This window comes from Canis lupus, chromosome 12 (assembly GCF_003254725.2).
Source record: "Canis lupus dingo isolate Sandy chromosome 12, ASM325472v2, whole genome shotgun sequence".
Classification (NCBI taxonomy): domain Eukaryota; kingdom Metazoa; phylum Chordata; class Mammalia; order Carnivora; family Canidae; genus Canis; species Canis lupus.
In genome coordinates this window covers 4,487,144-4,511,144 of record NC_064254.1, presented here as the reverse complement: position 1 = coordinate 4,511,144, position 24,001 = coordinate 4,487,144, and the positions used below count along the sequence as shown (strand labels likewise).

Below are 24,001 nucleotides of genomic sequence, written 5' to 3'. Positions count from 1 at the left end.
TCTACTGGCCTTGATTATACGTAAACCTGGGACATCCTCACAAATGTCCTAGGAAGAAGGTAGAAGACTTGGTGTTTGGAATAAAAAAGAGAGTGAAAGGATAAGTCAGAGGATGGCCCCAAGTTGATATAGTCATAATAGTCCTGTATCGGTCCTTGTTTGCAGTTCTAGAAATGTGATTTTGTGGTCAAGTGTTCATGTTTTGTCACACTAAATCAAACTTACAGGAAGTTAATGTATAAAATCAAATGCAGTGAATTAATTTATACTCATAGTGACCAGGTAGACTGGATTTTCTCTCCTGTTGGAAAATATATATGGAAAGGTCAGTTGTAATCAGATTCTTCCCTTGAGGAGTATGGATCTTGAGCATGGCTATTGTTATCAAGCTATGACAGATAGCCTGATGCACGATGCGGGGCACGTTACAGTTCAGTAATTGTGAGGTGAATGTGCCTGCCTATCCTTTATAGATGCTAAACAGGGAAATTCAGGGTTCTAGTAGACCAACCCAACGTATTTTTTGATTAGGTAGATTTTGCCTTGTTTCTCTTAAATTGCTACATCATATAGATATTAAATCCAATAAAATATCATGTCAGGGAATTATAGAATTATAACAATTAAGTTTTATCTATCATCTCTGAGCCTAGAAATTGGGACTATTCATTTGTAAGATATTGGAAATTGCATTCCTGCCCTGTAGTAGTAATGGTCTCAGTGGCTGAATGATATTTCAAAATTCTGTTGGGTGACCAAGAGTATACTGCATAAAAGGAACAAATTTGGGTGACTCTCAGTGCTGGCATTTGGTAGAGTGGGACATCTTAATTAGGGAACCTGTGGCCTGACTAGATTTGGGGAACTGTACTAAATACCCTAAATTTCCCCTACTCCCTAGACCCTCCTTAAGGGATAATTCTTGATACTGCCTTTAAAAATAGTCAAAGATGGGACACCTGGGTGGCTCAGTGGTTTAGTGCCTGCCTTCGGCCCAGGGTGTGATCCTGGAGTCCCTGCGTGGAGCCTGCTTCTCCCTCTGCCTGTGTCTCTGCCTCTCTCTGTGTGTCTCTAGTGAATAAATAAATAGAATCTTTAAAAAAAAAAAAAAGACAAAGAGACAGGCCTTTTCAAATTCCAAAATCATTAGGAATAAGATGGATAAATGAAAAATATAAGTCCTGTATGGAAGCCAGAAGATACTTTGTTTCCTCAAAGCTATTTCAGCTCCAGGATAAACTATTGAGACAAAGGAAAAGATGTCAGGCCAAGGAGTTTCATTTAGTATTTTAATAATAATAATAAAAAAAGACAATACAAAATCCAAACATTCCTTTTTACAAGTTCAGATACATTTTTTCCCCAAGTGCAAAATACTCTATGAACTGCATCATTTACTGCTTATTGTTGATTGTGTAGGAGATGCTTACTATATTGGCAGCAGTGGAAGGCAGATATAAATACAACATTTTGAGATTTTTTTTTTCTGCATTAAAAAAAAGTCTCCCATGTAGAAATGATTATTCTCTGAAACTTCAGTTTAACTCACATAGAATAAAGTTTTCAGTTTGTCCAAACTGCTAAAATGTGTTGTGTAGATAAGCTAATAACAGAACTAGGGGTTCTATTCTCCCTAATCATATATTTTCTTAAAGGGTTCCTAGTCCAAATAACGGCCCAAGGACAGGGTGTGCTATCTTTGAGACAGGTCAGATTTAAAGATGTCCTTGTGTTGTTTGCTTCCACTTTTTTCTCTTACTGTGCTTTAGAAAGAAGCCAAGCAGGTTAACATTATTTTCTGCTTATGATCTGTTATGCTTTGTCTCCTTTCCCCTAGTTTGAGCCTGTTACATTGAGGTTAAGCAACAAATACAAAAGTTTGAATACTCTGTTTTCTGACATTTTGAGATATGACCTACCAATCCACTACAAAGTCCCCTCAAACATACATAGGGAGTACACTTCTCAGATACAAAAAACTTCTTTAGAGCCAGAGACCAGGGCTGTATAACTGAACTTGCAGCAACAAGTCTGAGCCTCCATTACCTCAAACTAAACCAATCCTGGCTGGAGTTACTCAGAGCAGTCACAACTCAATGTCTGCCTCTGGGAGTTTATAGGTCTGGGGCAGGACAGCTCAAGTCTGGGCTCTGGTCAGTTTTCTCCTGACTGAGAGTTTCCTTCCCATTCCTTCAGATTTAGGGAATGGACCTGGCCTAGTAATATAGAAAGAGGGAGTCAGAAAAGTAAAAAGGAATTGCCATGTTGCTGAATATTTAAGTGCCTTTCTGATGTGTACCACTTGGCGCTCAGAGTCTTTGCAGAAATGGCTTCCCATCCCCAGATTCAGATCAGGGCAGGTTTTATACTAAGATAAATGAGGCCTCACGGTCTTATGGCCCTGTAAACACACCTTCGGGCAGAGGCCTTGGGACTGGTTCATGAAGGGTTCCCATTCACACCATCTTCCTTCCCTATACTGGTAAAACCCTTTTTTCTGTCTGACCTGTAAAGGCCTAGAGAGTCCCTGAGTGTTGACTCATTCAGTCCACTCACCCCCTGGTTTGATGCCCTAGGACTGGCCTCCTCCATAGGTTGAGCAGCAGCTTTGCCTGGATTGCTAACCCCAACTTGCAGGACGACCTAAACTAAGCGTGATGGACATTAGCAAATCTTTACCTGCTCACCAAGATCTGTTTTGACATTAGTTAAGAAGCCTAGTGGTCTATACATACTTTCCATACTGTGGAAATCATTTGCAGTTTCCAGAAACCATGAAATAAATTATTGGAGGAAGTATGTTTATGTGTATATGTATGGGGTGACAAGAAAGGAGGAGAGCAAGAAGCCAGACCCTGAGGCATAAAATTGAGAAGTACTCTCTAGCTAAGAGAGATGGAATGGCAGGGAGAGAATCAGAAAGTTACCCTAGCTTCTGGTGGAGAATTAGGATGGTCAGAGTTGCTTAAAGCAGTTTTCATGGCATTTCCTGGGAAGTGTTGATACTTCTATTAAATGGCCATTTTCTTGCATGCAAGCAGCCATTTTTTTGTCTTTATAGCAGAGCCCTCAGAGACTCAGAGAGACAAAAGAAACCAGATACTCTGCTTCCAAGGGTCATGGTGTTGGCTAATGGAGCTCAGGGGAACTAGCTTTGACCTTGGCTACCTACTGCCTAAGGCCTACTGATTAGGGAGTGAGGGGATGGTGCAAACCCCTTTGTTTAGTGTCGAGTCTCCTGGGGGAGCAAAAGCCTAGGACAGTCACTTAGAAATGAACCCTAGAAGTTAATCGGCAGCTTTTGATTGAATAGAACTATAGCTTTCTACAGTTTTGGGTAAACTAAAAGGAGCAAGTGGAAAATAAGTTTATAGGCAGCAGTGGAATGAGGTGTAGGATGTGAGCTTGGGCATGGACTTGGATTCTTCCTTTTGAAAAACAGTAGTGGAGGAACTAGTCTTGAGTCTGCTCCCAGAGGGAATGGCAGACCGCCAAGGTCAGGCAAACAACTTCATGCCTAGATAACTTGTCCTATTCTTGGTACCCATAGGCTTGTCTCTGGCCTCAGGGCCCTGAGTCAGCCCATCCCCTGGGGGTTGGTCCTGATCCTCTTCCATGTGCACACCTGGGGGAAAACAGGATGAAGGCAGGGAAAAGATGGAGGCTTTCCCTCCTTGAGGGTGGAGAATCACTGACCAGTTCATTGGCCTCTACAACCATGAGGTCCATGCTGAGTCCATGGGGGGACACAGGGATGGCAGGATTGGTTTAGCAAACACAGGTCCCTCTTCTTGCTCCATCACGTCCCCAGAATTACTTCTACACATCAGGTGCCTCTGAGCTACAGTTCTGGGTTCCCCCAGCTGAGCGCTCCAGCAGTCTGGATGGCCACTGGTGGGAGAGCAGAGACAGATCAGATGCTCCAGCACTCAAGGTTCATGAGATTCAAAACCTTTTTTCTTCCACTTCAAACATACACTCTTCTCTCTTGGGCAGCTATAAATAGGGTTGTTCTAATAGAGGAAAAAGAAACAAAAACAAAAAACAAAACCAGAAAACAAAACTCCTCCCTCTAGACAACATAGGAAGACTCAAAATGATTGCACTTATTAGATGTGGACAGGGTGGGCAGAAGGCTCGCCAAGTGTGCACACATTCCTCTTGTTGCCCACAGCTTGGGGCCAGAGGTAGGTGGCTCTTGGCTGGCTGCTGAGCAGGATCCTCTTTGGTGGAGCCCGCAAGCCATCTGGGGCTACAAGGGAAAGACAACTTTGGGGCAAGGCCCAGGCTGGCTTCTGGTCAGCAGCCATGTTTCTCTAAGGACAACACTTAGCAAGGAGAGTAGGGCTCCCCCAGGGAGCACTCAGGTAGGGGTGAGGAGATGGCTGGGCCAGGAAGACAAGAAAGAAAAGGGGTTAGTATTTGAGGCTGGCTTCCAATTTTGTAGTCTAGTCCTTCAGATGATACATTTTCTCTTTCTTTCTTTCTTTTTCTTTCTTTCTTTCTTTCTTTCTTTCTTTCTTTCTTTCTTTCTTTCTTTCTTTCTTTCTTTCTTTCTCTCTTTTCTTTCTCTTTCTTCTTTCTTTTCTCTTTTCTTTTCTTTTCTTTCTTCTTTCTCTTTCTTTTTTTCTTCTTTTTTTTTTTTTGGTGATGCTTTAAAACCTGGTTTCTGTCCTGCAGAGCTAAGTCTTTCCTCTTGGGGAGTGACAGCGGCACATTCAACATGGTAATGCCTGCTGTTTTTCCTCATTCAGCTAGTATCCACTAGCCCAGTGGTATGGGCCTTTTGTGAGCCCTCGTGGATTGGACCCCAAGCAGGCATGTGGGGGAAGAAAGAGGAGCTGTGTAGACAAGAAAGCCAGCTGTGTGGGCAGTCCAGGGCTCAAACCACGCGCCCCAGAGGACCAGTGCTGGCATTAAGCCTGAAGGTCAAGGATTCTTTGGCAGAACCCTGGGTTGTTTGAATCACCCTGGGGGGCACAGCCAGGGGACATTTTGGCTCATGACTAGCAAGGCACGACCCTATAATGGCAGAAGCCCTTCTTCCCCCTCCCCATCCCCCACTAGACCCACTTCCTTCATGGGCCTCTAGCACCCTTCCAAACTGATGGGGCCAGGGAAGTGAGCTGGTAAAATGGGCAGTGTGGCTGGGAAGGGGAAGGGGAAGGAGATGCTGTTCTTTCACCCCTCAGGGGGAATAGAGCCAGCACTTAATGGCTTTTCCAGGGAGTATGTAAGGAAAAGGGACCATAGTAAAGAGAGAGAGAGGGAGAAAGAAAGAGGCAGAGAAAGGCAGGAAAGGAAGCTAGAGAGACAGAAAGGGAGAGTGCTTGGTCTATAATGATATTTTTTTTCCTCCAAAAGAAAGAGAGGAGAGAGTTCCTCATCTCGGGATGGGGGCTGCCGGCTCTGAGGGCTAAGGAGTCTGGGGGCTTTAAAACCTGGGTCTTGGGCCCCAGGAGCACTATTTGTAGGGCCTCAGGAAGCTGGAAACTTTGGAGCGGAGGAGCTTAATGAAGGATTTTGGCAACATCTCCTTGTGCTTCTCTGTATACTTGAAGTAGTTCTGGGGGTGGGCCAGCACCTCGAAGAAGGCCTTGATAAGCTTCTTGTCCTGCAGAGGATAGCAGGTAGCCATGTCAGCCTCAGCATTGGGAGTGGGAAAGAGGAACACCAAGCCTCAACTTAGAAGCAGCCCCTCTTGATGGTGAATAGGCATACCCAGAGGTGAACTCTGGATTTCCAACCCCACCACCTGTTCGTCCTTGAGAATCTTACAGCTCAGTCATTTGCAGCTCCATCCATTCTTCTGATGCTCAGGCCCCAGGCCTTGGAGTCATCCTTGACTCCTCTCTCTTGCCCACAACCACAACCAATCCTGTTGATTCTACCTTCAAAACATATCTGGGGTCTGACCACTTCTCACAGCCTCCACAGCTACCACCCTGTCCAGGCCACCGTCATCTCTCACTTGGACTACTTGCAGTAGCCTCCTAACTGGTCTCCCTGCTTCTACCTACCCTTGTGCCTCTAATAGACTGTTCTCCCCTAAAGCAGCCCAAGTGACTTTTTTTGGTTTTTAATTAGATCATGTCCTTTTTCTATTCAAAACACTTCTCTGGTTCCTTTTTTTTCACCCAGTAAAATCCAATCCCTTGCATGGCCCATGGACTGAACGTGATCCATATTCTGCTCTCTGTTCTCCAGCCCCCCTGGACTTTCTTATTCTGCTGAGCTCCCCTGGCCTCCTGCGGGTTCTCAGACATGCCACACTGCTCCCATGCTCCTTGGCTTGAAATGCTCCTTTCCTGATCTTCTAACACGTAGCTCTTTACCTGATCCAGGTCTCTTCTCAGAGGCCTTTTCTGACCATTCTGTCTGAAACAGCAATGTGGTGTGTGGAGAGCCTATGAGGTGCCAGGCACTGTGCACTGAGACTCAGATCTTCTGGCTTCTAGGCTAGTATTCTCCCTTTGGCATCAGCAGGTTTTTAAAAGAAGAGGCAGGGCTTCCGGCCTCTCATCTCCACTTTAATCAAAACAGCTCCACTACTATATGCATCAGAGTTCCACAGCACATCTGAATTAAGGGTTCAGATGCTCTAAAACATGTTCAAAAAGCAGTGCTGAAATTATTTCCTTTGTAGTCTGCAAGTTCTGGATTTTTGTCATTGTGTCTCTCATTCTGATGGCCTTATAAAAATGATTTTAGTAACCATAAAGATAAAACTTTTTCTTGCATGGATAATTTGTGAAGGATAATACTGTGGCTAGGACTGTAGTTTGCTAAGTAAAGTTTTCTCAAACTGGGATCCACAAACCCAGGAGTCTAGTTTATTCTTCAATGCTGGTAACATTTATTTTTCTTTAAAACAGGTCATGCTGCACTCGATCTGCTCTTTTTCTGTGGGAACTGAAGAGGGAGGCAGGGAGGGGAGGGACTTATACAGAAGGATCTTCCTGTACCTCCCTTGCCCCATATTATGTGTGCTCCATATTTCTCCTACTGTGCAAGCAGTAGGAGGCATTTCATCTCCTCATCTGCCTCCCCCCACAGTGTAAGGTAGCGTGAGTGACTCTGCAGTCAGATGGACTCAGACACACGCGGCAAGTTCTGCAACCCTCTGTGCCTCAGTTGTCTTAGGTGCAAAGTGGGAATGATGAAAGTACCTAGTTCATAGAGCTACCATGCATACCAAATGAGACTATTCATGTAAGCTTTCAGCCTACTGCCTGCATACTGTTACACGCTCATTAAATGCTGGCTGTTCTTACTGTTGTGCATGTTCACTTGCCTTTAAAATCTCCTGGTGGTTTTCAGACGCATAGAGCCGGCCATCTCGAACGATGTCTTCTACTAGCTGCTCATAGTCCTCTGCAAAATCAACCAAGTGGAGCGGTTTAGGGCTGGAAACTCTTCCTGCGCTCCCTGCTCCCCCCCGAAGACTCATGAGCCTCCCCTTTCTCACCCACCTCCCTGGCATTCCTGCCCCTGCTCACCATCATAGGTAACATAGGGGATCTGGAAGCCACGAGCACTGTTGGCCTCACTCGTCTTAAAGTTGATCCAGAGCTTCCTGGAGCGGGCCGTGAAGGCAATGGGCCGCTCGTAGGTCTGGCAGGTCTCGTAGGTGGTAATGGAGGATGGGGAGGCTGGGAAGGCAAGAAGCAGGTCAGGAGAGCAGCAGGGCAGGCTGCCCAAGCCCTCCTGGAGGAGGGCTGTGGGGGAAGAAGTCATGCTGACAGAACCCACCCCCTCCCAGTGCACACACCTCCCCCACCCTCCAGCATATACATGTCTTCTCCCCCTGCCCTCCACTTGTTCCACAACTCCTCTTTGACATCCAGGCACCCACAGAGTTTAAGAAATTTGACATTTAAATGAATGGAAGAGCAAAAATGCTAGAACAGGAAAGTGACACATGTTTAACCCTATTAGATTTCTAGTCCCAGTGCTGGCTTTAACTCTGCTCTCCATCAAACGTAAAACATTCATTGCTGTTTTCCTTTGTTAGCTCTCCTCCCACGGCCTCCCTTCTCACTTCCCCACTTCTTCCTGTACTAATCTCTCTCCCTCTCTTTCTCTTTCTCCTTCCCAATCTTATTTGAACTGCCCTCCCCTGGCCCAGCTCTGTAGCCACCCACAGTTCTTTCTCATGACGAGGACGTCCCCACACTCATCCTCAGATGGCAGGAAGATCTCGGGTACCACAATAAGGATCTTGCGCTTGGGTGGGGGGTTGATGTTCCAGACACACTCCACACCAGCTGGGTAGTTGCCTGGGTAGTTGGGGGACTCGATATAGCCAGTGAACTCACCCAGCTCCCCACCACACTGGCGATCTGTACAGAATGGTGCAAGAAAGAGAGCAAGAAAGAGAAGTAAAGTCAGTAGGGAAATGGGTTAGGGATGTTGAAGCATTTCAAAGTGGAAACCAGACACATGTAGGCAAGCCACCTTCCTGGTTCATCATCTGTCTCCAAGTTCTGGGTCCATCTTCCTTTCTGCCCTTTTAGTACCTTCTTGTCTCACTTCACCTCTTTGGTTTCCCCATTACCTGTGTCCAGGGAGAGGGTGCCACAGGACCCATCCCAGCTACTGGTCTTGAGATTGAGTGAATTGAGAGAGATGGAAAGTGGGACATTACTGCCAGTCCACTTCCTAGCCTTGCTCCCTGTTGGTTTCCTTATCCCACCCCAACATCTTCCCATGCCCACCATTCCCAGGCCTCTCTACCCCGTTTTCCACAGTCTGGCCTGCCACGTACTCTTGCACTGGGCCACACTGGTGGAGCCATCAAAGTCGGTGCTTGTGTTTCCTGGACAGCGGGTACAGAAGTTCTGACGGAAGTCGGGCTGATAGGAGCCCATGGCACAGCGGATGCAGCGATGGATGCTGATGTTGTAGTAGTGACCAGGGGAGCACTGGACTACAGGCAAGGGGGAAAGGCAGGAGTTAATTGAGATGGTGGGAAAGTGGAAGTTCTGGGGCATGGGATGAGCAGGACATGTTCATCATGGAGAAGCAGGGGACTGAAGACACCAAAGTTCCTTCCAGAGTCCCAGCCTTTCTTAGTCATGCCAGACTGTAAGCCCAAGGGATGAACAAACTTGAACAGAGTAATTGGCTACCATGCCAATCCTTTTCTTTCAGGCACTTGAGCCTAGTGCCAGACCTATAGAAACTCATCTGTAATACTAAGGGAATGTGTTACCAGTTCTCCAGAGCTGATGGGGTAAGTGGGACTGTTATTTATTTCCTAATTCCTAGACCTGAGGCTGGTGGTGGGTCAGGATGTGCCCTCTGAGCAGGACAGTATGGTTGGTCAGGCAGGTGGGCCTTGCTCAGTCTGGGGAAGATGGTAGGGCAGCATAGTTAGGTTTGCTCTGAGGACTTGGAGAGTTTTCTTGGAAGTAGTACAAGCTAGGGAGTCCCCCAGCGAGTAGCCCATTCACCTTTGGTGTCACAGTCCTGGAAGGAGACAGCCCCCTCATGCTTGGTGGTAAGGCCCCCACCACATGGGAAGCACAAGGTCCGTCCTGCTTCAGGTTGGTAGGTGCCGCGTGGACATGGGTGGCAGGGCTTGAACCCATCTACAGAGTATTGGCCAGGCGAGCACTGACCTGCAATGAATCAAGGTCCCAGCTCTGATGGGGATGGTCCTGGTCATCCCCACGGGATCACCCAGTCACAGGGGACAGAGGCACACAAAACAGGATGTAGGCTAAGAGAGTGATCTGGAGCCTGGGCCTGCCCTTGGGAAATCCCATGCCCGTGGGCGTCCCAGTGCCCACCCGACCCCACTGGCACCTGCACATGTGGTGACGTTGGTGGCTCCAAGAGGCCCGTGGGCATCACTCCCAGGGCAAAGGTCGCAGGAGAGCTGCCCTTCTCTCTCCTGGAAGGTGCCCGCCGGGCATGGCACACACTGCTCCGTCTGGCCGTGGTAATACGTTCCCTGCGGGCAGCTGACTGAGGGAGAGTCGGCCGTGCTAGCCACCCACCCCCCCTATTTCCCGCCACCCAGGCCTGGGATTCCCCTTCCCACTCCCCCAGATTCAAGGAGAATCTCCTGGGAATAGAGAGAATCCTGCTTGGGAAGATCAGGGGCCAAAGCCACACACAGGGGGGTTGATGGTCCCTCTAGACATAACATCCTCTAGATTTCAGCCCAGGACGAGGGATAGGAGGGTGATAGGCCACAGGGTCTTGGCTGCCTCACGGTTTGAAGTACAACCAAGGCTGTAAAGTGTCCTGCTCTGGGTCAGGCTCAAGTCGGGCCCTTCCCACTCCCTCATTCCCCAGCAAGCTCCCTTACCACACTTGGCCCCGGCACGGTGCTGTCCAGGCCTACAGACTTCCACCAGCTCGGCTCGGTCCCCAGCCCCTGGGCCTGGCTTGTGGGCCAGTTCATAATCGAGGCCTGCCAGACGCAGCAGGAAGCGGTCCTGGTTGATGGACTTTCTAAGCATCTTCAGGGACCCTTTCAGCCGTCGTTCCATTCGCTGTCGGAGGCAGTGCAGTCCACAGGCAGCTGGTGGTAGATGATGGTAGGAGTCGGGGAAGGCAGAGAAAGTGGCCGTGAGCTGGAGGGCAGGGGGCAAAGCTAGGAGGGGCATGGTAAGAAAGACTGGCCCCTGGGCTTGGCGGTGGGCCGGGTCTGCCCTTAGTAGAGGCGCTGCCCCCTCCTTTGCTGCTGAGACCTGTGGCTTCCCCACCTCTGACCCCCGGCTCTCCACCCTCCTCCCAGCAGTGCCCCCAGTCCCACCTGTGGTTTCTTCGGCTCTGACTTCTGCCTCCAGTTCCAGGGTGAGCCGAGTGACTTCCTTGCCTGGAGGGGTCCGGGCCCGCCGGCCCTTGCCCTTCCGAGAGGAGTCACACTTGAGGTGGATGAAGGTGACCTGGCAGTCAGAGCAGGGGGCACCCCCTGGGGGAGAGGCCTTGTCAACCCCCAGGGGCAGCCCCTGGGGAGAGAAAGTTCTCACTCCCAGCTCTCACTTTTCCACCCCGACCCAGACAGACCTCACCAGATCTCCACAACTAGCTCAGTTCGCTTTTAATGTAGGATACCAGTTATTTGGTGGTGGGGCGTGGGGGGGTATCCCAGGACTTCCTTGGGTCCTGTGCCTACAGGGATCTCTTCCCCTGCTCTGTCTAGGATGTTCAGGATCCCAGTAGTTTTTTGGAGATCTCGCTAAACAGAGGAACTGAGGGGTGGGAAGGGTGTGGTGGCCAGACAACCCATTGGAGTGGGGTCCCCAGTCCAGACCTTGCCCCAGGATTCTGCTGGCCTCCTCCATTTTGCCTTTGTTTCGCAGATGCAAACGGCATTTGGCGTCCTTGATCTTGAAGGAGGCCCGCTGTTTAACTGATAGCACTGCAGCCTCTAGAGGGATGGCAAAAGCTCAGCATGGCCTGGGAGCCCTGTGGGGGTGGGAACCCCTGTGGAGGGTATCAAGGAGCTGGGCAACAAGCCAGGGGCTTGGCTGGAGAAAGGTTATGAAAGCCAGGGGAATCGGATGTTAGGGGCAGAGGGAGCAAGGCAGAAGGTTTGAAGAATGACAGGGCAAAGAAGGGGATCCAGGAACAAGTAAGGCCAGGACGATTAATGGAGAGAAATAGGGGTGACTAAGCAAAAGGATAAGGTGGGAACAAGGCCTCCGGGCTGGTGCTCACCATGGCAGTGGTTGGAGTTTGTGCTGTTCCCGATGTGGCCAGCTCGGGCTGGAGTGGCCCTGGGGCTGGGAGTGCCACAGCTCACCGTGAAGCCATTCTCAGACTCTGAGAAAAGGGGGCTGTCACAGCTCTGGCCTGGCCCCCCAACACCCGCTGGTTGGAGTAATGCAAGGGAAGTGGAAGGGCTCCCTGCACAGCCAACCTTTCCTCCCTGCCAGTCCTGCAGCAACTGCCTCTATATACCTGGCAAAAACCGGGCCCGGGAGGGGCAGGTCAGGGCACAGGTGTCCTTCTTGCCAGACCGGTTGCAGCTGAGCATGGCTTTTGAGGCACCAGGACTGCTTTGACATTTTACCGGCTCTAGGAAGGGGAGAGAGACCTGAGGAAGAGAGGGTCTTCCTCTTCTGCCCTCCTTCACCTTTTGCTAATTTGGAGGAAGAGAATTAGCTACACGCAGAACGGTTAATTGTAAAGAGACTGATGAAGGGATTCTTTACCAGAAGCTTCATGTCTCTATCTCAAATAGCTACATTCTCCTCCCCTACTACCTCACAGCTTTCTCTGCGCAGGACACCAATTCCCACCCACCCGCAAAAGTGCAGTGCCAGCTCTGGCCAGCAGAGGGTGCTGCCCACCTGTGCAATCTTTGCCATTCCAGTGCAGCCGGCCCTGGCCAGCTGGGCAGGTACACTGGTAGCTGCCAGGAGTGTTGATGCAGCCGAAGCGGCAACCTCCCCGGTTGATGCTGCACTCATCCACATCTGGGGGAAGGAGTAGAGAGACACCAACAATGGTGGGGGCGCAGTAGGAGCCAGGGAGTGGGGCAGTGAGTGAGGAGGACCCTTGGCTAGAGTTCCAGGCACTCCAAGATGACTATTGTCTTGGGAAAAGCTCAAGCCTAGGACCTTCTTCCCTTATATCTGTCCCATGTCAAAGAACAATGGACTAAGAAGGGACCCCGCTGACAAGCTTTTTAAAGCCTTCCACTCCTTCCTACCACTGGAGCTATAAAAAGGAGGTTGAGGATGGGAGTCAAAGAGGCAGAGATGGGATGGGGGATAGATACCGGGGAGGCAGGATGCTGTTCTCTGTTCTCGTCTCCTAGTGTCTCAGTTTCTCCCAAGTCATCATGAGGGACACAAACATGGCATGTGCACCCGGGGATTGCCCATAGCCATAAGCCAACTCAGGAACTTATTCAACTGAAGGGTTTGGAGGTGAGAGGGGCCAGGTGGCAGATCGTCTAAATTTGCTAGCTTACCCCCACAGTGGGTGACACCATACAGCAGGTAGCCATGATGGCAGAGGCACTGGAAACTTCCTGGTGTGTTGACACATATGTGGTCACAGGTTCGATCAAAAGAACACTCGTCGATATCTGGAAGAACAGGGATGCAAGCCACTGAATCTGTCTTGGGACACTTGACACTGGGACCCCTTGCCCAGGTGAAGGACCCACGTGAGGGGCTTTGGCCCTCCCTCATGGACCAGCCTAGGAACAGCGATTTAACATTGCCTGCCCATTCCCTGTGCCCCTTCACTTACAGTCTTTGGAGTGGGGAATGGTGCGATCTGGTACCTGTGGATCAGGGCCACCATATGTGGTCAGGCAAGTCAGATCCCACCAAGGGTTTGAATTGGGGAGAAATCCATCCCTCCTCCTCCTTGCCAAGAGCAAGGTAGAGCTGGTCCATCAAGAGGAAGGGATATGTCTGTTAATTTGCGGCATGACACTGGCTATGGAGACTCCCCATGGTGTCCATTGACCTTCTCAAGACTCTGGCCTTCTGGGCTGCTTGAAGCTCTCCTACCCCTAGAACCTCTCCCAAGGCTTTCCCCTTGGCCCAAGTCTGCTCACCCTGGCAGTTCCTCTCATTGATGAGCAGCTTATAGCCCTTCTTGCAGCTGCATTCAAAGCTGCCCACTGTGTTGCGGCAAATGTGGTCACAGCCCCCATTGTTCAAGCGGCACTCGTCTATGTCTGGGGAAGCAAGATGAAGTAGAGAGAATCAAAGGTGATACCCAAGGCCAGGGACAAATAAGATGACCTCCTTTCCTGCCTCCCTCACTCCCTCCAGCCCTTGCAAAGACAGAGAAAATCAAGCAGAGCCCTGGGCCCGCCCTTCTGACCCCTCTCTCACTCTCTGGTGTCTTTCTTCCCTCTTCCTGGGATCTGTGGCCATTAGGAACACCATTCCTGGGACTGAGCCCTCTCAGAAAGGGACAGATGGGAAGCAGAGTCAGGCCCTCCCTACCTGGAGTAGGAAGTAGGTAGGCATTTTAAGCATATGTGAATTTCTGCCCCTCATTCTGTGCTGATGGTCCTTCCCCCAAAAGGCTGGTGGATCAGGTTTATACCTTGCTGCCCCCCACCCCTACCTAGCCTAAGAGCCCTGGGCCATGGTGTGTGGGGTGGCACAGAGAAGGGGGATTCAAAGGGGCAGCCCCTCAGAGTGGAGGAGCTAGGAGACAGCCAGGCACCAGGACCTCCAGGAGAGCCAGTGAGGCTGGGTAGTTGCGGGGAGGGGTGGGGGGGGCAAGGAGGCAAGCAGGGGGCTGGACTGCAAGAGGTCTGGAGAGGCTCAGGCCTGAGGCGGCTTTCAGCACTAGGGAAGGGAAGGGGGGGGGCCCATGAGCAGCTTCCTTCCTGAGGTCAAGTTCCCCAAGCTGGTGGCAGACAGGACCCAGGCTACTCACCCCTACTTGGGGGAGGGGGCAGAGAGGGCAAGTCTTCCACTTCACTCTTAGCATATCTGTCAACAGTCCTTCTCAGCAGAAAACCTCTCAACTCTGGCTGTCTGACCTGCTGCCCCAGCCCTCCCTGTCTCCCCATCCTCTCCACCAGTTGTTGGGCCAAAAGACACAAAGAAGGAACCCAGTCCTCCTTGTGACCAGGAGACCCGGACCTGATGACTCATTATTATCAGTATGGCTGCCCTCCCTTTTGCTCCCCCACTCCACCTTTCTCCCAGACCTGGCTTATTAAAAGGAAGGGAAATAGGATGGACAATATTGGAAATTATACCATAATAATCACTAACATAAGACGCTTACCATATGTCAGGTACCATTCTAAGTACTTTATATATAATTTATATATAACTGATCTAATCCTTACAACAAGCACTATCATTGTAGGGGAACTGAGGCACAGAGATGCTAAGTAATTTGCCTTGGATTGCAGAGCTGGGATCTGAACCCAGGTAGCCAGGCTCCAGCATCAGCACTCCCAGCTACTACCTATTCTCCCTCCGACCAGTATAGCCTTTCCACTTGGAAAGGTCTGGGGAATGTGGGTTAAGGAGGTTACAGAACACATCTGTGACCTTGTACACACACAGTCAGGGCTCAAATATCCTTCTAGACCAGGGACAAATGAGAGTGGCATGCTCATTAAGCAAGAGGGTTAGGAACCCATAGAGGGATAGAAATGAGAGTAAGGAAAACAAAGTAGGCTGTGGGCAGGAGGCACTAAGGAACTGGCTGGACTTTTGTGCCCCTTGAACTGGGATGGGAAAGGTGGAAAAGAGACAAGCCTTAGCCATGCCCTCAGTTCTTTCTAATCAGTATAGCCTCGGGGGGTTGAGGAGGTCTCATAAAAGGTACTGTATCTCTGGTCCCAACCTCAGCCCCTTCCCCCTGTGCTCCTGTCTCCTGAGAGCCCTTACCTTTGCAGGTCTTCCTGTCTGGCTGCAGCATGAAGCCCACGGGGCAGCTGCAGTGGACACCCGTGGCCGCATCATGACACTTACTGTCGCAGCCCCCGTTGTTGACAGCACAGGTCTCTGTATAGGAGGGAGGTAGGGGATGGTAATTGGGTTACTGGCTTGGAAGAGTCCCAGACTTGAGGGGAGTAGAGAGCACAGAGGCCCAAGGGAAGGCCTCAGCTGCCTCCCTGGGCTTTCGAAGGAGCATTCCGTGGAGGCTCCCAGCCCCCATCCCCTCACAAGTGCAGCCAAGCAGTCCACTTCCCTGCCCCCTTCTTGATTGAAACAAGGTGGACAGCAGTGAGGCAGGTACAAGCCAGAGCTGTCAGGCAGGAATGTGCTGAGGGGGTGGAGGAGGTGGAGTGGGGAGGGTGCAGGGAGGGATGGGAGCTCAGGAAGGGTGGTTCTCAGCCGCCAGGGAACAAGAAGGGACAGATAGGAGTCTCTTCCTCTTTCCCTCCAACTATTTCTTTGGTGGTTGGGGGGGCCAGGGTAGGACAGTCTGGGGAAGAGTGAGCCTAGTGATCCCTAAGACAGCTGAGGGATGGCCACCAATTCATCTTCCCCTTCCGCCTGGCTCCACACTCTTAAAAAAAGATCCCCAGTTCCAGGCCTAACTGGTCATTCTCAGAAGAGAGGCACAAACTTGGTCATTTCCCAGCCCCTGCCCAGCTACATCCAACTCATCCCAAGACCTCCCTTTTGTTCCAGATGGAGATGAGCTGGCTGTTCTGTTGTTGTTTTCCTTTCCTAATGGAGAGAGACTGTCTAGGTAGGGGAGGAGGGCAATGGGAAAAGAAGAATCCAAAGGATGAGGCAGGATGTAAGAAGGTAGATAAAAGAGTTACAGAACTAGAAAACCTCAGAGCTAAGTCTCTTCTGTTGTCCCCTCTTGACTGGTAAGTTCTCTCTTCACTGAAGAGTCACCATAGGGGGAGTATGGATGGATCACTCTCCCTATTTTCTGAATTCAGAAGAGGACGTAAACAAGTTTAAACTGCAGCTCAGGTGAGCCCAGGCAGGGGAAAACCGTCAGTTCAAATAGTGCAAGGCCCTGACCCAGTGATCTGGAGGAGGTGCAGGCCATCCTCTGGGGGGCCTAGAGGTCTCCTTTTGGAGAGACAAAATCCCAAGCCCTCTCCTAGGGAAGAAAGGAGAGTGGTTCCCCAAATCAGGGGAACCGAATGAGAAAAGCAGCAGAGAATCCTATCATTTTGAATCTTTGACTCCCAAAACCAGGCGCAACCCTTGTCACCAAGGAGGCCACCAAAGCAAGGGTTCTAGAAGAAGCCCAACTCTGCCTGTGGGTCCCTAGTCAGGCCCTCGTTGCTCAAATACAACCAGGATCAGGTCTGGGAGCAGCCACAGTGGGATCTCTTATGTGCCACTCCCACCTTAGTCTCCTGAGGTTCCTCAAGACCATGGGAGGAACCTAGAGAGAACCTTGAGTTCAAGCTCCAAGCCTAGCCACTCCCCCCAAGAGTGCTCTTAGTATAAGAGGTCCCCCAAGCTCTGGAGCAGGGAGAGGGGAACAGAGATCCTGCACCAAGACTAGGTACGTTTGGAGGAATCCAGGGTGGGGGGCAGCCAAGCTGGCACAGTGTCCATGCAGGTCAGAACAGGAACCTGGGTATAGCTGCCCTCTCCTGTAGGGCAGCGTTTGGGTGGGGGATTAAACCACAGTTTAATCTATGCTTGCTCTGTGCCAGGCACTTAGATCCTCTGCACACATTGTCCCAAGTCTTCTCAGCAACCCTAAGGGAGAACTCTCAGTCTCCCTGTTAATAGAAGAGTAAACTGAGGATCAGAGAAGCAAGTAGCTTGCTTGAGGTTAGAAAGTGGCATAGGCAGCATTCAAACTCAGGTCAGTCTGAATTCAGATGTCATGCTGGTACCCATTATGGTGGGACAGAATGGCTAGTGATGCTGGGGCTGTGAGCTGGCCCGGGTAAGGACACAACCCCAAGGATGGGATGGCCTGTAACTATCCCACCCCTATCTCAGCCATCTCATGAGCACAGCGGGTGAGATGGAACTGCTGGATCTTCTGCTGTGTAGAAGGCAGAGAGAGGGAGGGGGCAGATGGCTGAAAAGGGGTGAGGTGTTAAAAAGTGAGTGTGGGAGAAGGTGGCAGGAGAGAGCAGGAGAGGAAGGAGAGGAGGAGAGTGACAGAAACAAAGAAGGACAAAACCAACATGAAGGCCCCCCTGGCCCACTCTTGGGGACTCGGGTTTCCTGTCACCCAATGGGCCCGGTACCCAGGCTTCAGGGGAGCCCTGCTGGTTGGCTGGAGTCCAGTCAGGCTGGGCCCAATGGGCATGCAGTTAGTGGGAGCCCCAGCAGGTTAGCCCTTCCCCTAGCAAGCCAGTGAGAGCAACAGACAGCAGACATATTTACCATTAGAAACGGCCTGAGGGGGGACGTGCTGCTCTAGCCGCCTTTCCCCTGTTTGACATTGTAAAAAAGCTGTTTAGATGCTGGGCAGCAGCCACTGTGGCCCACTGTGTCCCAGCCCCCTCCCCACCCTCCTCCGCCCTGTAGGCCCAAACCACTGGCCCCAAGTGATGAGCCCAGAGACTCCTACACTTAGCTCTCCAGCCTTGTCCTGCCTGGTGTCCTCAAAGAAGCTAGGCTCCCACCAGGTGACTGATGGAAAACAGAGTCTCAGAAAGGGGTCGTCATGGGCCTAGTACCACACAGCATGCCAATGGCAGAGCTGGGATGTGATTTCAAATCTTACAAGTTGCCAAATCCCAAAGGGGGCCCACCCTTTGGGCTCAATTATACTGGCCTCTCCATCTCCCCACTAAACCTGAATGTCCTGGTGGCCCCAAACAATGACATTTCCTCCTACCAGGGCTGGGGAGAAAAATGAGATTAGCACAAGGCAAAATAAGTTCTATGGGAAAAGAGGGAGAAGAACTTGGGAAGAATATAGCCGTCAACCCTAGAACAGCCTCATTTGCTCTCTTCTGCCTCATTTGGCCATGGTCCAGAAGACAGATTGGGTCTTGCATTAGAGAAGAGCTCAAGCTTACATGGGGTGTTTTCAAAAGCAGCCATGCCCAGGACTATCTGAACAAAAGGAAGCCAGAGAGGGAGCTGGCCCCACATTCACTAGTCCGAGCTCTGTCCTGATACATGCAGCTTTCTTTGGGGATGGCATGCAGTTTCTTTTGGGAGACTCTGAGAATGTGGGAGTATGTCCTGGGGGTGGGGGGTGGGAGGTTTAAGAAGCAGAAGAACTCAACTTATGAGGGGAAAGATGAAAGGAGCTGGAAGGAACCAGCTAGGAGAAGGTGACACGGAGACATAAAAGTGTCCCTTTGAAGGGTTAGTTCAGAGGGAAACATGTAGCAGGAGAGAGTTTAATTAAAGAAGTTTAGAGCCATGTGTATGAAGTTTCTGGAGCAGGTACTTGGAGGACACCTCTAACAGCATCATTTGTTTCCCTGTTCTTCTATCCAGGGAGTAGGGCAGTGCTGTCTGCAGAGACGGGTGGGGTCACTGGAGGGAGATGGGGAGAGTCTGGCTCTTAAGCTGAATGTCATGTCTCTGACAAATATACAGTGACTGTGTTCATGCTTCCTTGTCCTCCACATTCTGTAGCCCCTGAGATGACCGACCTCCATAAATACCCGTTGCCCACACAGCAAGCTCACCCCTGCCTGGCTCCCTGACCAGACCCTTCCCTTTTGTTTCCCACTTCTCCAAGGGGCACCTTGTCCCACCGTCTCTCTCAGCACTCTGTGAGCACACAGTAATTGGCCTTCACAAAATACCTAAAGACAGAAGGCGTTAGGAATTCAGCTCCAGGAATTAAGGAATTAAATCCATCTATAGTACCTGAAGATATGTGCGGTAAGGCCTAGGAATTCAGGAAGAGGGATCCAGGTGTTAAGAAGGCCCCAGCCAGAGCGAGAGGGATGGAAGGCTGGAGCTGGTGAGGCAGTGAAGGGCTGCAGGTAGAGGTGTGGAGGAGAGAGGAGGCAATGAGGGGGGCTAGGGAGGAGAGCAGGCCAGGATACACAGGATGGAGAGGAAGACACCTGGAGTCAGGAAACCCCATTTGTTGGTTCAGGGCTGGCTGTTCCAGGAAAGAATACTGTGTCCCAACCCCAGTTCCAGAGTGCAGACCAAGGGATGTGATGGCTCCCATCTTCCCATGCTAGTCACCAGGGCCTCAGGTCAGGCTTTGTCAGTTGCATTGGCCCAGCTCTCCTCCCCCTCCTAAGCACAGCCTTGGTCAACACGCACCTCTGCTGATTATTCCCACTTTGGCAAAACTGTGCCCTGGATAAAGAGGATGGCAAGGCCCCCAGGGGTGGGGCAGAGAAGAAAGTGAGCCCTGCAAGCTCTCAGAGTTGTGCCTCCCTAGACCTGGCCTTGTCATCTGGGTCTTCAGTCCACTCGCCAATCATTCTGTGCCTAGCACCTGGCCCCGTGTGCTCCCGCCTCCCTGGGCTCCCCAGGGCCCCTCCCCTCACCCCCATCACAGGTGCACTCGTGTTCACTGGCCTCACCCACCGATGCATGTCTTCCCGTCCGTATGGAGCACAAACTTGACATGGCAGCCGCACCGGGGACCCTGCTCTGTATCATCACACGTGTGTTGGCAGCCACCATTACCATAGTTGCACGTCACTGTGCAGAGAGGGTGGGAGGCTTGTCAGCTTGCTTTTCCTTGGGTACCACCATTCTCCACAGCATGGAGACTGGTCTAGTCGCCTCTCCCATGCTCCCTTTGCCTCCCACGTCTTGCTGCCAAGGCCCCATGCATTTCCTCTTTGTCTCTCCTCCTCCACTGCCATCCCAGTTATCTCACGTTTACAGTCCCGTTGGTTCTTGGTGAGCTCGAAGCCAGGGCGGCATTCACAGGCAATACCCCCTTTGGGTGTCTCCCGGCAAATGTGAGCACAGCCATGGTTCTTGTTCATGCAATTCATTCCTTCTAAAAAGGAAGAGGAGGGAGGTGAGTGCTCTGTGTATCTCTGGATGCTGGAGGAAGAGGAACGGGTAGGATAGTTGGGGCCTAGGAAATTGAGAGAATCCACTGAGGCTGCAACACAGATGAGAGGAACTCCCCTCGCCAACCCCCCATCCTGCTTTGGTGCTAATGAGTGGGGCTCAGAGTCATTCTGAATGATATATAGGTATTGATACCCAGCGCCCCCAAAGCCCTGCACAAGCACCTTCTCCTTCAGACAACCAAAAGTAGTATCTAATAGTTACTGTGCTAGGTACCAGTGGATTTAGGAAGGACCCAGAAAAATAAACATCTCTTGGGAGTGCCTGACTGGCTCAGTTGGTGGAGCATGGTGACTCTTGATCTCAGGATTGTGAGTCTGAGCCCCATGTTGGATATGGAGATTACTTAAAAATAAAATCTTTAAAACAAACAAACACGATGTCTTTCCTCAAAGAGCTTACCATCAAATCAGGAAGAAGATAATAATGTGAGTAGGAAATAATTGGTGCAGATAATTACTTTAAGTTTTAAAGTAAACTCTATGCCCTACATGGGGCTCCAGCTTACAACCCGAGATCAAGGGTCACCTGCTCTACCAACTGAGCCAGGTGAGTACCCCTCATTACTATAAGATTTTATTCCACAAATATTTATTAAGCTCCCACTACATACAGAGCAGTATATAAGGTTCCGAGGACACAAAATGAATTAGGCGTAGCCCTGTCCTCAGGGATGTCGCAGGCTTGGGGTGCAGGTGGATGGCAGAGTCACAGAAACAGACAATACCCCACTATTCCTGCCTCACCTTCCCTATCCAGTCCAAGAATAAGACATTGGTGAGGTCCTCAGATAACAGCAGCTGAGAGCTCAGCCATCCACGGTTTGGCACAACATCCATCTTGGGTCTGGACAGAGGGTACCCCATAGGGTACCTCAATCCCACACTGATCCCAACCCCAAATGAACTCCAGATTTTGCTCCAGCACAGTGTTGGTCCATAGAGCCCTTAGGATATGACTAAGTGGAGGGACTAGAGCAAAAGGAGCTAGTGGAGTTCTGAACAGAGGGTGAGACATAGCGGGTATTGAGGGAAAAGTTCCCAGCAGGTGGAGAGAAGCCTGGGGGTGCATAGCTGGGCCCTCCCAGGTCATGGGCTGACCTTCTGGCCTCTGAATACAGGTGTGCTGGTTGTCGCTGAGGAAGAAGCCCTCTCGGCAGTGGCACTCATAGCTGCCCATCATGTTGACACAGCTCTGCTGACAGCCACCGTTGCCCTCGGCACACTCGTCCACATCTGTGTAGATAGGTGGGTGGTGAGGCCATGGGGTGCAGCCCAGGATCCTGAGACTTTAGCATCAAGGGCTGAGAACGGTCTTAAAATCTAGCACAACCTCCCTGCCCCAATTCAGCACCAAGCCTTAGGCCAGAAAGTTCCTACCCACTCATCAGTGAATGCCCCACTGCTCTTGAAGGTGTCATCCTAAGAGGGCAGAGCTGGGGAGCTACACTGGTGGAGAGGGGACATTTGAACCTGCCTCTTCTAGGTGAAGACTGGCCTCCCCTTCCCTCACTTGTGGGAACAGGGTGTGAGGGCAGAGGAGATCAGGAAAGGGGCCAGGGCAAGAGGAACAGAGATGATGGTAAGGATGGGGATTGGTCAGAGAGAGGCACTGGGGCAGTGGTCACAGCCAGGGAATGAGAGAATGTGGAACTGGCTCTAAGTGCAGGGAGGGCTGTGGCCATGGTGCTAGGTCTGAGGGACAATGTGGGTAAAGGCAGCAAGCCTCAACTCCTTGCAGGGCAGGGACCATTTCTGTGGACAGGCCACAGTCCCGTCCTTCCTCCCTTCCCCCCATGCCTGGGCTTGCTGCCACAGTCCCTAGCCTTTCTCCTATTTTGGTTTAACAAAACAGTCTGGTAGCTTGGCGGGGAGGGGTGGGAGGAAAGCTGCCAGGCCACACCCTAATTACTACCCCAAATCACCACCCCCAGGTCCCAGAGCCAAGCTCATTCTGGGGCTCCCACTTCAATGCCTTGACTCCATCTCTGTGCTACCTACTGCCCTCCTGAGTCTATAGCCCTTCTCGGTTTTCCTTGGCCCAGCAGGCTTCAGGGAGATTGGTCTCCAAACAGAGCAGCTGGAGTTTGAGCTCCTGAGGCCCTCATCTGCCCCTCTCTTCCCATCCTCTCTGCTGAGCCCTGAAATCCCATCCTTTTCCCCCTTTCTGGCCAAGGGCAGAGGGGCATGGATCCAGCAGGTTCCTGCCTGAGAGGTATCTGTGGTAAAGTCAAGGAGGTATACTATCCTTTGCCTTATTCCTGTCCCTTCCCCCTCTCTCACTTCTCCCCATCCTTGTCTTCCCACTGTTGACCCATCCTACCGTCCGTCCTTCTATTTGCTCCCTTCTAGTGCAACCTTGTGACTTTGCTGCTCTAGCCAAGTTCTTTCTTCCAGTTCTCAGTGGGGAAACTGAGGCCCAGGGCATGGATGACTTAGGGTTCCCCTAAAAGCCAAAGATAGAGTTGAGACATTGAACCACAACCCTAAGGCTAGGGTTTGGTAGACCTTTGCTCCCTCTGACCCTTCCTATGCCTATTCATTCTCTCATCCCTCTGGTTATTTCTCCCCAGATCACAGGAAAACAAGACTTGGTGAGAATCAGGAGCCTAGAAAGGTCAAAAGCAACCAAATAACTCAGAAACTGATGTTTCCTGTCCTGCAGGAAACTCACTGTCCTGGTCAAAGTGTCATAGATTCTCTTTCCAAAGGAGTCTCCAAAGAGGCCCTCATAGGTGACTGAGTGGAAGAGAAGTGAGGTCCTTTCCTGGTAGAAGAGGTGGCCAGGTGGTCAGGGCTGGGGGGAAGGCCCCATAGGGGTCAGGCTATAGAGGCCTGTGTTGGCAGTGGAAACCTATAAGTCTGGCCCAAAGATGGGATGTGACTGGGTTTAGGTCTAGAGGCAGCACTGTAGGAAGGAGGCTCTCCTCAACTAATAGAACCTCAGATAATTTATCGGTTTGGTGGGGAAGCAGCCTAGCCCAATTTTCTGAGCATCATTCCTCTTCTCTTCCTTTCCTGGTCTTCTAGTCTTCCAGTCTCCTGGCCTCACACCTCAAATCCTTCTCTGCTTCGGGCTTCAGTGTTTCCACTTGGGGAAGAATCTGCCATGGTTCCGGTAATTTTCCAAAATGATTAAGAGACCAAAGTTGAATTTTGTCCCCTAGAGAGTCTCCTATCTCTGACCCAGTTCCTGGGACAAAGATCAGGCCAGAAGAAGTGAGGAAAGGGTGAACCTGGAGATTGCAGGACAAGCTGGGAGAGAACCAGCCTTTAAGGGTTAGAGGCTCCCCGGGGCCCAGGGATGCATCATCATCATCATCACCATCAGTATCATCATCATCATTTAACATTCCTCCCATTTATTGAAGCATGGAGCCAAATTGCCTTCCCACCATGCTCCGTTCCCTGTGGCTACACCCATTATTGTCATCCTCTGGCCCTTGCCCTGGGAGCATTTTCAAGCAGCATCCCCTCTGATGTTTTTCATCCAGCAGTAGAATTATTTCATCCTTAGCACCCCATCTCAAAGGAGAGGCTCACCTTGTTCTTTACTTTGTGAGAATGCAGCTTTTTGATCACCTTCCTCTC

The 24,001-nt window shown here is 50.9% G+C and overlaps 1 protein-coding gene and 1 long non-coding RNA gene across 5 annotated transcripts in view; one reads left to right on the top strand and one right to left on the bottom strand.

Moving 5' to 3' along the window:
• The window catches only part of LOC125752202 (uncharacterized), a 92,708-nt gene that overhangs the window by 4,855 nt on the left and 63,852 nt on the right, over positions 1–24,001 (top strand). The gene's annotated exons all lie outside the window — the stretch shown is intronic.
• SCUBE3 (signal peptide, CUB domain and EGF like domain containing 3) overlaps positions 1,276–24,001 on the bottom strand; it is a 36,946-nt gene continuing 14,220 nt past the window's right edge. The window contains exons 4-23 of one of the 3 annotated variants that reach the window (XM_025418517.3): positions 21,512–21,646; positions 20,209–20,334; positions 19,911–20,027; positions 17,781–17,828; positions 15,345–15,461; positions 13,535–13,657; positions 12,938–13,054; positions 12,312–12,437; positions 11,920–12,036; positions 11,677–11,781; positions 11,270–11,386; positions 10,769–10,927; positions 10,319–10,534; positions 9,811–9,972; positions 9,456–9,623; positions 8,768–8,929; positions 8,145–8,342; positions 7,500–7,652; positions 7,295–7,374; positions 1,276–5,614 (exon numbers count right to left, since the gene is read on the bottom strand). In XM_025418517.3, the coding sequence (XP_025274302.1) occupies positions 5,465–5,614; positions 7,295–7,374; positions 7,500–7,652; positions 8,145–8,342; positions 8,768–8,929; positions 9,456–9,623; positions 9,811–9,972; positions 10,319–10,534; positions 10,769–10,927; positions 11,270–11,386; positions 11,677–11,781; positions 11,920–12,036; positions 12,312–12,437; positions 12,938–13,054; positions 13,535–13,657; positions 15,345–15,461; positions 17,781–17,828; positions 19,911–20,027; positions 20,209–20,334; positions 21,512–21,646 (2,696 nt within the window). In that variant the 3' untranslated portion in view covers positions 1,276–5,464. The remainder of the gene's footprint in view (positions 5,615–7,294; positions 7,375–7,499; positions 7,653–8,144; positions 8,343–8,767; positions 8,930–9,455; positions 9,624–9,810; positions 9,973–10,318; positions 10,535–10,768; positions 10,928–11,269; positions 11,387–11,676; positions 11,782–11,919; positions 12,037–12,311; positions 12,438–12,937; positions 13,055–13,534; positions 13,658–15,344; positions 15,462–17,780; positions 17,829–19,910; positions 20,028–20,208; positions 20,335–21,511; positions 21,647–24,001) is intronic. The other 2 variants (XM_025418520.3, XM_025418518.3) reach the window with 2 other exon arrangements.